The 16,586-nt window shown below is 55.0% G+C and overlaps 5 protein-coding genes across 5 annotated transcripts; 3 read left to right on the forward strand and 2 right to left on the reverse strand.

Annotated features, from left to right (window-relative positions):
- Positions 1 to 3,585: 3,585 nt before the first annotated feature.
- On the forward strand, positions 3,586 to 5,140 carry CCM_02407 (uncharacterized protein; the record flags this gene model as incomplete). The annotated part of the gene is made up of 2 exons (XM_006667559.1): positions 3,586 to 4,095; positions 4,163 to 5,140. 2 exons carry the CDS (start codon positions 3,586 to 3,588, stop codon positions 5,138 to 5,140), a joined length of 1,488 nt encoding a protein of 495 aa, XP_006667622.1.
- A 1,170-nt stretch (positions 5,141 to 6,310) lies between these two features.
- Positions 6,311 to 8,809, reverse strand: CCM_02408 (uncharacterized protein; the record flags this gene model as incomplete). Its single annotated transcript, XM_006667560.1, has 6 exons — positions 6,311 to 6,847; positions 7,089 to 7,134; positions 7,203 to 7,462; positions 7,866 to 8,072; positions 8,440 to 8,583; positions 8,657 to 8,809. The coding sequence occupies 6 exons, from the start codon at positions 8,807 to 8,809 to the stop codon at positions 6,311 to 6,313; spliced, it is 1,347 nt and encodes a 448-aa protein (XP_006667623.1).
- Positions 8,810 to 11,695: 2,886 nt separating this feature from the next.
- On the forward strand, positions 11,696 to 13,915 carry CCM_02409 (putative lipoprotein; the record flags this gene model as incomplete). Its single annotated transcript, XM_006667561.1, has 1 exon — positions 11,696 to 13,915. One exon carries the CDS (start codon positions 11,696 to 11,698, stop codon positions 13,913 to 13,915), a length of 2,220 nt encoding a protein of 739 aa, XP_006667624.1.
- Positions 13,916 to 14,856: 941 nt separating this feature from the next.
- CCM_02410 (uncharacterized protein) lies at positions 14,857 to 15,260 on the forward strand (the record flags this gene model as incomplete). Its single annotated transcript, XM_006667562.1, has 2 exons — positions 14,857 to 14,923; positions 14,998 to 15,260. The coding sequence occupies 2 exons, from the start codon at positions 14,857 to 14,859 to the stop codon at positions 15,258 to 15,260; spliced, it is 330 nt and encodes a 109-aa protein (XP_006667625.1).
- Positions 15,261 to 15,455: 195 nt separating this feature from the next.
- On the reverse strand, positions 15,456 to 16,322 carry CCM_02411 (glutathione S-transferase family protein, putative; the record flags this gene model as incomplete). Its single annotated transcript, XM_006667563.1, has 2 exons — positions 15,456 to 15,686; positions 15,729 to 16,322. 2 exons carry the CDS (start codon positions 16,320 to 16,322, stop codon positions 15,456 to 15,458), a joined length of 825 nt encoding a protein of 274 aa, XP_006667626.1.
- Between the last annotated feature and the right edge of the window lie 264 nt (positions 16,323 to 16,586).

Below are 16,586 nucleotides of genomic sequence, written 5' to 3' on the forward strand. Positions count from 1 at the left end.
TTTTGTACATATGTCAATGGCTCCCTACCCAAGGAAAGTCAACTACTTATTCCGTAACGAGATATCACACCCTTTCCACCTCGCGCTGGCAAACGTCCCCCGCAGCTGCTCCAGGCTAGATTCGCAAACGTGCATTGGCATAGTTGGTTACTACCAACCACTTTGTACAACGCAACTTGCAAGCCAAGAAAACTATGTTGCACGTTTTTCGTTGGGGGCCACACTCCGCATCACAATCACGCCGGAACAGGGCCGTTCCACCGTTGCAATCACTCCCGGTCGGCTCCATTGGTCTGGCAGGGGTGGTATTTGACCTAAAAAGCCACAATCATGCAGAGCGGTCTAACATATTGTTGGGCGGTCAAGTATTACCAGTAACTATTTTATTGTCCAGGTTCTAAAACAGCGGAAATGGACCAGTCATGGAGCATCTCGCTTGTGGATTGATCAATCAAGATTCTGCATTTGCTTCTCGGCACGTTGCGTCGGTTCGTGGATACCGCCCGAAATAGAATGAGAAGAAAGACCCGTGTCTGAGTTTCCCCTCACTTGTATCACGTTGCCCAACAGTACGCCGTCAGATTGTAGCGAGACCTGTCAGTCGTGCTTAAAGCTAACTAGTTCAAAGCCAGTGCACCGGGGGGGCTTCCGCGAGCGGGCAGCCAGCCTCTCTCCGTTTTCTTTGCTTTTTCCTCCTTGCAGGGGCACATGGTGGAAATCCGGTGTAGCCAGGGCCGACGACGACGACAGAGTTGAGAATTGGGGGGGAAACTGATAACAGCAAATGGTCAATCGAGGCGGATTTGGACTGTAGGGTACAAGGACTATTCGCGACATTTTCTGCCCAAGTCCCTTTCTTCATGATAGCAGATAAGCCATTGATAATATCTTTTACATGTACAAGTAGCTCGGTGGTTCTTTTACTTTATGGAACTATTACCTCTGTACTTGCCGATGTGTTGGCTGTATTCATGATGGCACTTTTACGACAGATTACAAGGCACGATTGCCACAGCAGGATTGGAAAACGAAAGGCTGCAGCGACGAAGAATCCCACAAGGCTCTTTGCCGCATCTATTGTCCAAGCTCAAGTCTTCAATGACGTATTATATGGTCAAATCGAGGGCTTAATTATAGGCGTGGAAACATGAGATTGGCCGCGAGCAGATAGTGAGATTGGTACGCGGGAACGAAAACGCGCTGATACTACTCAGAATACCTTCCATCAACATGACAAAAATCCATTAGTTGGTAATAATAAGAGTAGGATCCATTTTCAAATTTCATTGTTTTCATCTGGTAGAGCAGTCACGTTCTTGCCAACCTGTCTTGCCAGGCCGCCGCGTCGGCCGCGTTCAGAACGCTTCAGGGCCACTTTACACGTCTCACGCGCTCCCAAGTACAAACCGGTGCCATCTTCACCACGTACCACAACCCCCCAGAGAGGCCTCAATGATTTCCAGCATTCGCCACCGCGAACCTACACACGGCGCCATCGGATCCGAAAATGGGACAGCATGGGCTCGGGGCACCAGCCGCACATGGCCTTCCCCAACTTCCACGACAGAATCTGCCCCCGAAGAACCGAGCCGCAAGAGACAGCGAACCAATCATCCCAACTCGGCAAGAGCGCTCGATTCCGAAGCAGAGGTAGCGCGATATCTTCGACTTCTCCCCTTTAAAGAGGATCTGGCAGCGCTGGGATTTGTCCTCGAGAAACCTACAACGGCCCAGCATGAAGTGGCGTCCTCGACCTCGTCGCCAGCTGACATGGGCTCGGACGATGGACTGTTCGTCCCCTTATCGGAAGAGAGCACACCGAGGCCCGACGCGATACAATACAGTGCGAGTCACTACTCGGACCAGAGCATAGAAGATGGAGCGGTGTTTTACAATGGTCGAAACATGGCTCATAACAGCCATGCTGACACGGGCCGCGCGAGAGCGGGTTCTAGAGCAACTCGCCGTGTCGCAAATACTATAACGCCGGGGGGTCTCAACGGCGCTGCATTGTCGTCCGTGGCATCTCCGACGTCACACCTGCGCGCACCTTCTCCACCGCCGTCTACTTCACGACTTAGATCGCAGGCGAGTAAGGAGCGGCATGACTAGCTGGCGAAACTATCGCCGAATGTGATTGGCAAAGCAGCGACCAATACGGATGCGATCACTATGCTCCCAAACAGCCTTTGGGAACTCCATGTTGAGCTGCGCCGGGGTACGGATTCTCCCGGTCGCTATCGGTTCTTCTTCCCCTCATCCATGAGAGACATCATCACAGACCGGCTCGGGCGAGGGCCGTTACCTGATGCTTTCTTCTACCCTGACCAGGCCTCTTGCCAGACTCAGGCTGGCTTGGCGCTGTATACAGGCTTCAACGCTGAGAAGCACTTTGACAATGTCGAAGTTCTTATTGCCAAAGCAAACGAATGCGAGGCAAATAAGTTCCCTGATTCTCGTTGGAACACCAATGTCCGCATGCCCCTCCTGAAGCATGTCATGGCTGAATTCCCCAACGTTCGCCACAAAGTCCTCCCAGCAAAGCATATAAGAATAGCTGACCCTGTCCCGACCTCTGCTACGAACCGCCCGCCTAAACAGACAGGAAGGGTGACCATGGGCCTGTTCTTGGAGGAGCACCGGTTGTTGGAAAGGGTGCAAGCAGGTACAGACGTGGATTTCTACGAGGGGGGAACTGTGAACCCGTGGGAGCAGGACGAGTTGCGGTTCTCATTCGTGAACTGCTTCTCACCCGTGGCCTGCTTCTTCGAAACGAGCGCGACGCAGCCGGAGCAAGACGCCGTGGCCGACTGGGGCGCCGAAATGGGACGCCAGGTCGCCGCTGTCCACAAGAGGTTGACCGAAATTCTGGACGCACACTGGCCTGTTCTAGATATGCCGCTGGGGGAAGGCAAGGACGGGTTCAGCGAGGGGTGCACTGAGGCGCACAAGGAGCATTGGAGGCATGATGAGCGCGCAGGCTTGGATCGCCCATACGATGACGGTCGCGAGATATGGGAGCGTCCCCTGATTCCGGCTAGCCCTCAATTTTGTGTGCGCGGGCATGAGTGGTATCTGTACTTTGCCTGCGATCGCGGCGCCCATGTGGACTTGCTCGATGGCCAATGGATCGGAGGTACGCGTGATTTGGCGGACATTTACCTTTTGATCAAAAACTTGCGCTTTGTTGGAAAATACCTGGAGAAAGAACATCTTGATTGCATAACTGAGTTGTTTGATTAATTTTGGGAGAGGCTGAAATCCAATACTGATAGTGATTTTATCGGTACTAGATATAACTATCATGAGACCTTCGTTTTTTTGTTGCTAGGGACGAAGCGGCAACTTTGTATATTATAGTTTGTGATACCCTTCTGCACAGCTCCCCTAGAATATCCCGAGTAACTTATTTATAATACACGATGCCCCTTGGATCTTTCCTGAGAACTCTCTTATCACTCACCACCCAACACGCGAGAACACGTCGGGGGTGGGGCTACTCAACGCCTTCTGCATCCGCCCTTCTCGACATCCTACGCTCCTACACTACTTGCGCTGTAAAAATAAAACACCCTACATGTCAATATGTCAACAGGAGAGAGCACAGTCCACAACGCCGTTCATACTCCCGCGCTGAGCGAAGAAAGGGGCCCAGGTTCTACTGGCAACGCGCCAGCCCCCGTCGGCGCGTACCAGGCCTACTTGGATCGCAAAAGAAAAGCCCGCGAAGACGACGAGCTTATCAAATTGGATATTGCCGGCGGACGATGTCCGACGAGCATCACGTGGGAGCAACACCGAGCCAACCTCGCTGTCAAGCATCAGGCCTTGCTGGATGCGCACGCCCTGGCGGCGAGCAACAGCCAGGCCGAGCCACCCCAGCAGACCGGCCGCATCGCCTCCCCTCTGCCGCCACAGGCGAATCCAGATGCCGCCGCGTCCAGAGCACAGTCTACGCGCGCGGCTGAACCGCGGCGGCCGCAAAAGGAGAGTCTCGCGCACAAATGGCTGAGCAGGCTCCGGCCCCCCGTGCTGCGCCAGGAACACACGCTGGAAAAGGGCCACCGCGCTGCTGCCCAGGCCGCTCTGGCAGCTGTACTTTTCCCTGGCCCGGCGGGACGACGAACCGGCCACGCTTTTCCTCCCCGCCTGCATCCGCGAGGACGTGACGGCGGAGCTGGGGCAGGAGGGCCCGCTGCCGTCGTCCTTTTTCTACCCCGGCCCGTTCGTCAACGGCCAGGCCTTTCAGCAGCGCAACGAGCGCGAGCAGCGCGGGAAGGAGCTGGGCACGCTCATGAAACTGGTCGACGCGGCGGCGCGCTGCGGCGCGCACGACGCGGAGTGGAACGAAAAAGTGAGGCGGCCGCTCATCGAACATGTTGTCGGGACCGCTCCTGGGGAGCAGACGCTGCGGTGCCAGTACGGCGACGTCGATGTGCTCCTCGCGTATGACTCCGTGACCGAGGAGCTGCTGCGCGAGAAGCCCGGCGCCGTGGACGGGCGGCGGATGAGCTTCACGATTGACATTTGCGACAAGGTGCGGCTGTCGGGCAGCATCGCGCGCAAGCTGGACGTGCCTGGCAGGCCGGATCCGTTTGTCAACCACGTATCCGGGGACGTGGACGAGTTCGACGAGCTTGTGGGCAACAACGACCCGATCGGCGCCTTCATCGCGACGCGCGCGCCGTCCTCGGCGGTGGCGGCCGACGTGGACCTGTGGGGGCTCGATCTGGGCGTCCACGCCGCGGCGCTGCACAACCGGCTGTCGAGCTTTCTGGACGCCAAGTACGGGACCGATCCGGGTGCGTGGTATGGAGGAACCTGTGGGGCCTGGTGGCCGTCCCGGGGCGTCGAGGGCATCCCGGAGCCGCATAGACGGCCGCTGATACCGGTGCTGCCGCTCGTGTACGTGGCGGGCCACGACTGGTACCTCTACTTTGGCTGCGATCGCGGCAAGGAGATTGTGCTGCTGGACGGGGTCCCGATGGGCTCGACGCGCACTCTGCTATCGATATACCGGCTCGTCAAGGTGCTGACGGACATTTGCCGATATATTGACGAGCATTACAAGCCCTGGTTGATGACTCTTTTTGATTGCTCGTGGCCGAATAATCCATGGGAAGCCGAGCGGAAGAAATGACGAGCCAGCGTTCACGTCACGGTATTTTGCATGGGGCACTGCTGTTGAAAAAAAGAGTAACAAATGGGTATTGAAAACTAGCTAAAAAGTCTTTCCATAGCTCAAGACTGGGAGAAAGGGGGGGGTATCCTAAACGTGACTATCTAATGCGTGTGAACCAAGTAAAAAAAGAAGAAAGGCAAATGCCCCTGATTGCCGAAACAATCCACAGTGTGCTGTACTGTCGTATTATAATAAAATGCAACAAAAACCAAAGAAGAAAAGAAGAAGAAAAGAAGAAGAAAAGAAGAAGAAAAAGAAGAAGGGAATAAAGAAATCGAATGGCTCGCTCAGATGCTAACAAGCTGACTCAGAAAGGCGTGTACGCTGATGATGAGGAGAAGAAGAAAACATGTGAAGATGGTAAAAAAATGGTTATATCCCGTCAAGGTCGATAAGAAATGGAACAAGAAGAGGAAGAATATAAGCGGGTGCCAGTCACCAGCCGAGGCAGATAGCCGGGAACAAGAACAAGCCTGGGGTAATCAAAGTTGGGGAAGAAGTGGTTGCGGCTCTGCGCATGTTCAAAGTGGCGATTCACATGTGAGCGAGACCCTGAATGTCCAGGGGCGGACTTTTGAGTGAGTGAAAATCGCCGCTGGGGTTGTTGAGCGCTGGGCGGTACCAGGCAGCAGGCAGCAGTATGGAGGAAGGCCGGCCCTCGGCATGTATCGCGGGTTGCCTTTTTGGCGTTCCGACAGGACCCGGTCCCACATGTGTGCCCAAGTGTCCGAGACTTGTGTTTGGCGGGGCGTCACCGCCACAGACGGGGTATCTTGTACTCTTGGTGTGGCGCTCCGAGAAATCCCCCCTTTGACAGCCCTTGCAGGCGGGCTGTCTGTGTACGTCATTTCCAGGCAGAGGCTCTCTGCCTGTTTGTTGCAACGAGAGAAACAAAAAGAGTAGCCGCCCAAGAGTGAAACCGTGTTTTTGCCTTGTGAAAAAGTCGGTCGGCCTTTTTTGGTGTCGGGCTAGGCGCGCCTTCTTTTGTGGAGAGTCCGTGGAATAAGCTTTCCGGGGAGGCGCCCGTGTGGCCAGTGCATCTATTGACATGTGGCTCACAATACAAGTCGGCGCTGGGGGCGCTGGGGCAGACCAAGCAAGGTAAGGGTTTTCGGACCGAGATGCGCCTCATTCTTCGGCCTCGGTGATGGGTGCCATGGCGTAGGGGCGGCTGCTCTTCTTCGAGGCCGCTGCGCGACGGCTCTTGCTGGCCTGCTGCTTGCGGCGCTCCTTTTCCTGCTGCACCATGCGGATCAGGTCCTTGCGCATGTTGCTGCGCTGGCGCTGCGCGTCGAGCATCTCGGCCTCGCTGGGGGGCGAGCGGAGCGGCGAGACGAGATCGACGCTGACCAAGGGCGGCGAGGCGCTGACGCTGGCCACGCTGCTGCGGCAGCACACGTCGTCGCCGCTCTCGGAGCCGCTGGGCTCGTCGGACAGGAACAGGTCGTCGTCGGAGAGATACGCGCTGGCCCGGGGTTCGTAGGCGGTCGAGGAGGAGGACGAGGACGAGGGAGAGCTGAGCGAGGCGCGGCGCGGCCACGACGGAAAGGCGCACGACTCGTCGCGGGATGTGACGCTGCTGGTGCTGCTCATGGGTAATGAGCCGATGCCCATGGAGCTGTAGGAGCCAAATGAACCGTACATGGTTGCTGTTGGCATGTCTGTCTGTATGTTGTATAGAGTGGTTTGGTGATGGATGTATGGGGTTGTGGGCAGGAGCCGACAAGTCGTGGGGTCGAGTATGGTAAGTGTTGTTGTTGATGGAGGATCTGGGGTAGGAGACAAGCGTGGGGAGGGAAGGATGTTATAAGAGGGTATGGCGGCTGTCGCTTGCTTGTGTCTTTGTTTGAGGTGAACCGTGTGAAAGGGAAGCAAGTGTGAGTGCAGTAGGGCTTATAATAAGAACTGCGCCCGGAGACGTCTCTGGCTTGTGCTTCTTCTGGCTTGTGAGCCTGGGGAAGGGGGGGGGGGGTGGGGGATGTCGGTAGGGGGGGTGTGAAGTGGTGAATGGGAGGCACACCGATTGTACTTTGCTACGCGAGTAAGCACAGCCGGGCTGGCAATCTGTGGCAATAGCCTGGGGCCGAGGGCGGTTGGAGCCAAGGGCGGTTGGAGCCAAGGGCCTATCTGGTATGAATAAGTTGCAACTAGCGAAGCTTCTTCTTCAAGTTCGCCTCGGGTCGCGACTTTTGCCCGGGTGTTCGGAAGTATGGATCCGGTTCCAATTTGCAAGTCGTAGCGAAATGATGGGATTCGAGAGGTTTCGACAAAGTGTCCAAGCTGTGAGACGCAACGTTTTGACTGGGTTCCGGGGCCGGAATTTTTTTTGGTGATGAGTCAGGCTGATGTTATCGGCGTCGGCGGTGATGCACTCAGCGCTTGCGAGAATGGTGTCGTACTATGAATAAGCTGGATGCAAATAACGACTGTATCGGCATGTACTGAAGATCAAAGACGTAGCAACGATCCAAAGGCAGGGAAAAAGAGAAAAATAGCTGATACAAAGAGACAAGCAAGGCTCGGGCATGATACAAAGGGGAGGAGTCATTGATTTCTATTAATACGTTGGTACGAAGCATCACCGCCTGAAGACGATGGCCGAGGAGGGTGGGCAAAGAGGGCAAAGAGGAAACACGGCATCAACTCTCAGACGGCGCGTGGCACCCAAAGTGAATCAAAGTACGTAGGGGTTGTGAGTAATGAAATGTAACGAATCAGTATCAAGAAATAACCGGAAGGGGGGGGTGAGAGCAACGGGTTGCCGGCCGTGTTCAAGCTGCCCCTTTGGGCGGCCCTTTGTCAAGTCGCCGGGGGGCGTGGGCGTAGAAGCGCTCCCAACTCGTTGCTCGTTGCCTCCAACATTGCAAAGTCGTGCCAGAAACTTTTCTTTCTGTTACCGCCCTTTGTTACGGCGACAAAACGCCATGCGCACATCAACTCACCGACCGCCGCTGATAACTAGAAGACGATGCAGCCACGGGGCACTACATGAGTCGCTTTGCAGTTTTGACCGCTTTGTTCCCTTTCTTTTCAAAAACCTGTACATACTAATAGTCTTCTTTCGCGCGGCAAGTTTTTTTTTTTTTTTTCTTTTTTTTTACTGATATTGCGCGACGCAAGGGTCTTTCTGGATGGACGCAAGGGTGTGCACGGTTGGGCACAGTCGAAAAAGAAATGTTTCGGCTGGGACCGCGGGCGGTTTTGCTTCCCCCTGGGGTTTTTTGAAAGGAAAAAAAAAACCGAGGCGGGCGGCAGACTAGGCTCCTGCTCCCCGTGCTGCTCGTTTGGAATTGATCCGGCATCGTAGTCTTGACAAGAGCCGGCACGGCACGCCCATCATCTTCAGGGCGGGCGGCTCCTCGCTCCCCCATAAGGTAGATACCTAGGTAGGTGGTTACATACTGGTACATGCGGTTACGGAGTAGTTCGTTCTTTCTTCTCTGCGTCATTTTCAGGCTGCCTCTTGTTCCTCACCCAGGCTGAAAAGGGCTGCACGATGCAAGTGGTGGCATCCTGTCGGCTGGCGGGAGCCAGCAATAGACGATGACTCCTAAAGAGGAGCCCCCGAGCAAAGGTACGGACGTCGGTCGCAGCTCTCGAAATGTCGGGCATTTGCGCAGATGGCATCGCGTACGGAGTACACGGTTTGCATATCAGTACTCCGTAATCTGTACAGCGTGGCCAGCTACCTACATACCTAGTATGTATGTACATAACTAGGAAGCCCCGGATGACCACATTCTGGGCGTTCCGAGCCGGACGAATTTTCACCGCCCTCTGACACGCATCTTGATAAGGCGATGGGTTGCAGCAGCGAGCTTCCGTACCTACATATAAATGTGTGACTCGACCGCATTTTCAGCGCCCAACCAGTTGGTACCGTGTGTACCGTCTTGCTGGATGGGCCGGGTGGGTGACTAATTATTAATACATACATGCTCCATGCTCCCCTACATTATTCTTTGGAACGTGAAGACGGGCCGCTGTTTCGTTTCGCTGCACACGCCCCCCCGCGTGGCGGCAGAGATGGCTTCAGGCGGTAAGGATAAGGGTTGCCAGCGCTGCACTATCTACAAAGTACCTACCTAGGTTCATCAAAAAAGTCTGACAAAAAAGCCGGTTCGCGAGGTTCCCGGCGTTCCGGAATGACTGCCAAGGATATACCCAGCTTTCGAGACGTTTTCCGTGTTGACCTATCCAGCGTACCGGTTTTTTTTCTTTTTCGTTACTGATACATAATATGGCCTCTTTTCCCATCTGATAGATCGCAAAGTAACTGTACAAGTTACCTAGTCGAGACATTTTTCCAAGGCTTCATCAAGGGCACAAGAAAAAGAAAGTGCACTAAATAAGTAACTACATAGGTACAAAAGTTGGTGAGGGTTGAAGAAAAGGGGGAGACGAGAGAAAAAATAACAGGCACGCAACAAGGCCCAACAACAAAACAATATTGCATCCAGCCCAAGTTTGCTTCTCCCAAGGCGCTTGGCTTGATTCCAGAACCTGCGCCGAGTGTCGGAAGCACAGCAGCCCTTGTCTCAACTCAGTGGGTGCGCCCGTACGCTTTTTATTAGCTACTTTCCCCAACCAACCGATCGATCTGGCAGGCAAACATGTTAAAAAAAGATGTACATTCGCGCTGCGAGGCTTTCCTCACATAATTTACGCGCCGGACTCGTGACGAAATGTGTGGTTGTAACCTACCAACCTACAGGTTAACTAACGGTAGTCACTCGTACTGGTCATCGGCCAACCAGATGCGCGTGTTGACGTGACGGGAATCTGGTTGGTCAACGGGTTGCCGCGGACATGGCCAAACATTTATTCTTGTTATAATTAGCCAGAATAACTACTCCTTTGTCACACTGCAAATTACAGAGTGCACCCCTCCGATTCCGCCGCCACCAAGCAGGCAACAGCGCAACAGCGCCCGCCCAGCCTTGGGAGATGGTTACAGGCTATGGCTCATGTAACGTTGGCAAGCCTGTATTTGCGTATTTGCTCGAGGTATCTACCTGGAGGGAGCAGCCAGCGTGTCGCCCGCCCAACCTCTTTCAAATAGCAAATCAGAACAAAAAGTATTACTCTGTACCACCACCAACTCCGAAGCTCGGGCAAATCCTGGTGACGAAATTTGTCTCGCGGGGTAGTACAGCGACGGCCTTGTTGCCTTGTTCATCAGCGACCGCAGCCGTTTTCCTCTATAAAAAAATCGTTTCTTTTTACCAACTAATATCTTTTTTTGTCTTGCTTCTCCGCGGCGCCCGGGCCCCTCCAAACCACAAACACAAACTCTTCTCCACGATAACGTTGACTATTGCATGGGGTAGTGAATAGGATATGGGTGCCTTGTTTAGTGGGACAAACCAGCGGCCGCTGCTTTTGCTTCGACAGGGTTTAATTAAGAAGAGAGACAACGATCCCTTTGCCGCACAGAAGCTTCTGCACCCCGGGTTCCAGAAGGCATCAAGCAACGTGGCTCGTGCATTCAATCAAATTGCAAACAAGAAGACGGAGTTGGGAGTTGCTCATGATACTGCTACCATACGACATGGACCGTGCAGCAAACGGGTTTGACACTTGTTTTTGACGAACAATGCCCGTCAGACCTGTTCCATCTCATGAGTCGCGGGGTCGCCGAGTCGCCGTCACGGACAACCAGTGTGCGGGCGGCACGCTATAATAAGCTGCATGTTTGATCTTCATCGCAAAACGGCCTTGTTAGTCAACTCCTAGTTACTGTCAAAATCGCACAATTTTCATTGCCGTTGCCATGGGCGATATGGAGCGCCCGCGACGTGCACTTGTGTAGGGTAGTTGATGCGTGCCCAGCTCGAGTTGATTTTTGGCAAAATGCCGCGCCGAAAGGACATGCTCTGTAATAAGAATTCAATAGAATGTGACATGCAGACGGAATAAATTTGAAAAAAAAAAAAAACTCTTCGGTGCCTTCAAAACTCAACGATGTGTGAGTGTGCAGCGAATAGTATCTGAGCGGGCACACTTGCCCAATAGAACCCGGTCCTGAGTGGAAACTTGGGAAATGCAGAGCGCAACTAGACTTATCCAGCCGAGTCCATGGATTCGTCAAGAGGCACTAGGTAATCAATAGCAGTAGATTCTTTTCTTTGGAAAAAATGTTGTCAGCTTTTCCCATCCTCCTTCACCAGAAATAACGTCCTGATCCAATTTCCGCGCGCTACAGCCACCTTATTGCCGCCGCCTCGACGTGTAAGTGGCTTGCTCCTGTGGCGTTTCCAACAAACGGGCCTCACTGCCGAGCAAATCGCCACTCTACCGATAATGGCGACAAAAACCTGCTTCTCACTAGCCCAAAGCCAACAATGTGCTACATCACTCCAAATGTTGGCATCATGGCATCCAACAGCCAACCTGCCAGTCCATCGCCACCCCTCAAATGCGGGGTGAGGGGTAGTGGCAATCTATGTAAAAGTCATGTCTACTCGTCACCGGCAAGAGTTGCATTTCCAAACAATCATTACTCCTGCAGCCATGATGCTTCTCATTGCAGCTTTCCTCCTTCTTGCAGCCACGGCAGTAGCCTCTACTTCCTCGTGCGCGGCTACGACCCTACACCTACCCGACCCCCCTTACGACAACTACTTCTACTCGGACTGCCATGTCGATGCCCAGGCCGTCATCACAAGCCCACTTCCAGACAGCAATCTCTCCATCATCGGACCGCGCTTGATTGTCGCCTGGCCGGGCGGCAACAGCGGCGTGTGCGCCTTCTTCGCGCCCCAAAACGGCAACAATGGCAGTCTCGCCATCGCGCTCGTCAACTCGACACTGGGCTCTCCTCTGTCGTCCGTGGTGCAGAATGGCTCGTCAAAAGAACCCAAGACTGGCGTCCAAGGGGTTCTGTCTTTCAATAACTCCGCTTCATTATCCCTGTCCATTCTCGGCAGCGTGCGCACCATTCGCGACTTTGTCGAAGGCCCGAGCCTTCTCACGCCCTTGATCCAGGATGCTGTCAAGATCCAACACGTCAACGGCACCGCCGTGCAGATATCCCGCCTGTGGCTCGACAACGTCACCACCACAACCCTCACACTCTCGCCTTGGCAGAACCAGGACGGACGGGTTCACGTCACCAATAAGACTGTCACGCTCGGTGCCGGCTTCTACCGCTTCTCCGCCACTTACAACTACCCGCAGCTGAAGCAGCTAAAGCCGCAGGATATCCTACGCAACGAATCCATGTCGCTTGTCGGTATAGACCCCGAACAAGTCGACGCCTTGTCCTTCTTTTCGTACTCTGACAAGCTTCTCGCCGGCGGCTGGCGCTTCCTGACCTACTTTGGCAGGGACAGCATGATTGCTACCCTCTTGCTGCAGCCGATCCTAAAGAGCGGCCCCGGGTCCGCCATGGAAGCCGTTTTGGGCGCGGCGCTGGAGCGCATCAACAAGACTGACGGCACGGTGGCCCACGAAGAGACCATTGGCGACTATGCCACCTTCACCAACATGCAAAACGGCATCTTCAACTCCACGGCCGCCGGGTTTACCTATCAAATGATTGATACCGACTACTATCTGCCCATTCTCATGAACAGATACTTCCAAGGATCGCCCGAACGCGTGAGGCCGCTGCTGACGACCAAGGCTGGCGCGGTGAATGTGGCGAACAAGAACATGACGTGGGGCGACTTGGGTCACAGACTGGCCTCCAAGATTATGAACCTCACGGCGGCTTTCGAACAGCAGCAGACGGCGGCCAATCTGATGCATCTGCAGGACGGCGTTCCAGTCGGACAGTGGCGTGACTCCGAACGCGGTCTAGCGAATGGCCGCATCCCGTTTGACGTCAACTGCGCACTTGTGCCGGCTGCTCTGCGCGCGATTGCCAGCTTGTCCGCCATGTCCGGTGTCTTTCCGGCCGAGGACGCGCAAAAGTGGCGGGCGGCGGCTGGCCAGCGCGCCGACGTGTGGCAGAACAAGACGCTCGCATTTTTCAAATACAGCGACTCTGTCGGCAACAGCACCGCGCTACTGGAGAATTACGTCAAGGAAAATACATTCTACAACGGTCCGACACACGCAGACTCTGTGGCGAACTACTCTTCTGGAGAGACGCTTGTGGACTATGGCCTTGCTCTGCCAAGTGCGAATGATTCGGGCCCCCTCCGCATCACGCATACCGACACTGCGTTCCGCAACGTGCTTCTTTTCAATACGACGGATGATGAAAACCAGCTCACCGAATTCATCAACTCGACTGCGAATGCTATCCTGCGCCCCTTTCCCGCCGGGCTCACGACGCCGATTGGCGCCGTCGTGGCGAACCCAGCCCTGTCCGGGGATGCCACCATCATTGCCAACTTTACCAACGCGGCGTACCACGGCACCGTCGTCTGGAGCTGGCAGCTCGCCCTTGTAGCCCAGGGGTTTGCGCTGCAGCTGGGACGATGCGGCAACACCACCACCAGCCAGCCGGCGGCGTTCTGCCTCGACGTGTCCGTGTACGGCGCGCTTCGGGCCGCGTACAATCGCATCTGGGACGTAATTGAGGACAACCAGAGCACGCTGCAGTCCGAGGTGTGGAGCTGGACGTATTCGCCGAATTCGACGCGCCGGGACGGGTTCACGTACGCGCCGCTCGGCGTGCTCCCGCCGCCGCCGGGCGCGGGGGCCGGGACGGAGAGCGATGTGAGGCAGCTCTGGAGCTTGGTGTTCCTGGCGATGAGTCGCGATATACAGTATAGGAACTGATTGGAATTGAAATGTACAAATATGGGACATGCGTGTATTTTCATGCTTCCCGATGGAGTTGGTGTGAGCAAGATATTGGCGATTATGCTAGTCTTCCCCACGCCAAGAGTACCGTTATTTTGATCGGCTACGCTTGCAAACAAAGTTTGATCTTGATAAATCAGACGATAAGGGTTCAAAAAGATGCGGCCATATCAAAGTGTGAAGGGGGTGTTGAAGCAGACTATAATGTAGAGTCGAATGATGGACTCATTTCGTGCAAACGTTCACGCAAGGAAGGAACTATGGTCTACATTGGAATTAAACAGACATCTCTGATAAGTATATATATTGATTACTCTATCACGTCTCGAGTAAGACCTTCGCCAAATCCACCCAATCAACGGAGGCTTCTGTTTGCTGCATCCAGCACAGAGTTGATGACCATCTGCGAAGCTCATCGATCACCACATCGCTCCGTCTTCCACGCCGCCTTGGCCAACCCCTACTATTAATGACCCCCTTCAACTTGCATGTATCAGCCCATCAAGGCCAGATCGAAACATTGCACGGCTCGTCTTATATTGATTACTATGTTCAGAAGGAGATGCCGTTCATGCCGTCGCAGCCGCACAGACGCGGGCTTGGACGTGGAGCGCCGCCGTCGTTCGACACGCACCCTGAAACGACCTGCGTATCCGCAATTGGTGCAGGTTTTCTCGTCAATGTATTTCTCGGCATGAACGCTTGGGGCCCGCACGCGCGCGCACGGGTGCGCAGCCAGGACAGCTGAGCAGTACGATGGCGTAGTTTTGAGGCCATCGCCGTATAAAGACGACGGGATGGCGCGTTCGTTGTTGACACCTGCAAACTCGTTCACTTTGACAGTCATTCGCTACTATACACTCTTTTACAGCAAATTTTGCTTCGCCAGCCAATTCTTTTTAACTCGATACTTCAACATGCGCTTCTCCATCGCCACCGTTTCGCTGCTCGCTGCCGTTGTCGCAGCCGCGCCCGTCGATAAGCGTGAGTAATTTCCCCCCTCTTTTGAAAAAAAAAAGGCCTGTGTTATTAAAAAAAACTCTGACAAAAAAATCCAGGCCAGCAAGGCGGCAGTATCCTCAGCGGCATCACCAGCCTGCTCGGAAACCTCGGCGGCCACACCAACGGCGCCAGCTACGCCCCCAACGCCGGCGGCACCGGCGGCGTCTTCGCCGACCTCCAGGTGCCGGCCGACCACTTCAAGTACACCATCACCCCGGCCAGCGCCGAGGAGCCCATTCCCGCCGCCCAGAACAGCCAGCTGCGCGAGGGACACCGCCAGGCTCACGCCGCCATCTACAAGGGCATGGGCGGCAACTAAGCGCTTCGGCGAGAACCCGAGAGTACCTCATCTCCGATAGTTATTTTTCTCTTCTATAATTTTTCAATTTTTTTTTCTTCTTCTTGGTTCCATTATTTCTCACGAGTCGGACAAGAGCTCTGAACAGACAATCGCGAAATTCGTCGACGAGACTGGAAAGCAATGGACAAAGTATCCAATAACATGTACAACTTGCTACTCCTTCACTGTCACCTCAGCCTCCATCGTCGCTTCTAGTTCCGGATAGTGGCGCCAGATGCCGTCGGCATACTTTTGATGTCGCTCGCTCGCCAAGTAGGCTTTGATCTTTGGCCGCTCCTTGACGGCATCGTAGAGCGCAAAGACGCCATCATACTTGCCTGAGCTCTTGAGCTGCGCCATCGTCTTGGGGAATGCGAACAACGTGCCGTCGATGCACTTTGTTTCCTGTTAGCAGCGACGCTCTGCCCATTCGAAACGGGAACGTACCTGGAAGAGAACAAGGTCGACATAGGTCAGGCTGTTGCCGTGGATCCACGGCCCCTCGCCGCTCGTCTTGGCGTCGAGCAGCCGCTGCACGTAGGCGAGGTACTTGGGCGCGCGCTCCTCGATAAAGGCCTTGGAGCGCCGCTTGGCCTCCGCCTTTTGGTCCTCGTAGAAGAGCGAGACGGCGATGGGGTGGTGCGTCTCGTGGACCTCGTTGCAGAAGCCGTCGAGGATGGTGAGGCTGGCCTGGTGCAGGTGGTAAAAGGCCGTCTCGGTCGGCGGCGGCGACAGCCCGAGCTTGGGCGCGAGGTAGAGGAGGATGTTGGGTGTCTGGTTGAGCAGGACGGCGCCGTGCCGGAGGGCCGGCACCGCAAAGATGGGCGGGTTGCTGGCGTCGCCGGTGTTCTTGGCGTCGGTGAGGGCGAGGACCTGGGCGACGGCTTGGTCCGGCACCTGGGCGTGGTCCGTGTACGGCACGCCGGCCTCTTCAAACAGCAGCCGCACGAACTCGCCGCGGCCGGGGAGGCCGGGCCAGTAGATCAATTCATACTCGGGCTCATCGTCGGTCTTGAGGCGCTTGACATCGGGCTCACCCATTTTCGCGGTTCTTGGTGCTGGGGGGCTATCAGCGATGGATAATCTGGGAGTATAGTTGGTGATGCACGGTCAAAGGGGCAGATAATGGGTAGCCGTATTCGATGATGCTAAGAATCAAGTATCCCGTTGACGGTGCGGGGGAAGGCTGGTTAAAGTTACTTGCAGCGTTTCTGACCAGTCAGAGAGGCGCGAATCACGAAAAGAAACCAGAATAGTACCCATTTAGCCCAGCAAGCTGCATGGCTGGAACGGTACCCCCGAGGT

The sequence above is a fragment of the Cordyceps militaris genome (genome assembly GCF_000225605.1).
Source record: "Cordyceps militaris CM01 unplaced genomic scaffold CCM_S00002, whole genome shotgun sequence".
NCBI lineage: Eukaryota > Fungi > Ascomycota > Sordariomycetes > Hypocreales > Cordycipitaceae > Cordyceps > Cordyceps militaris.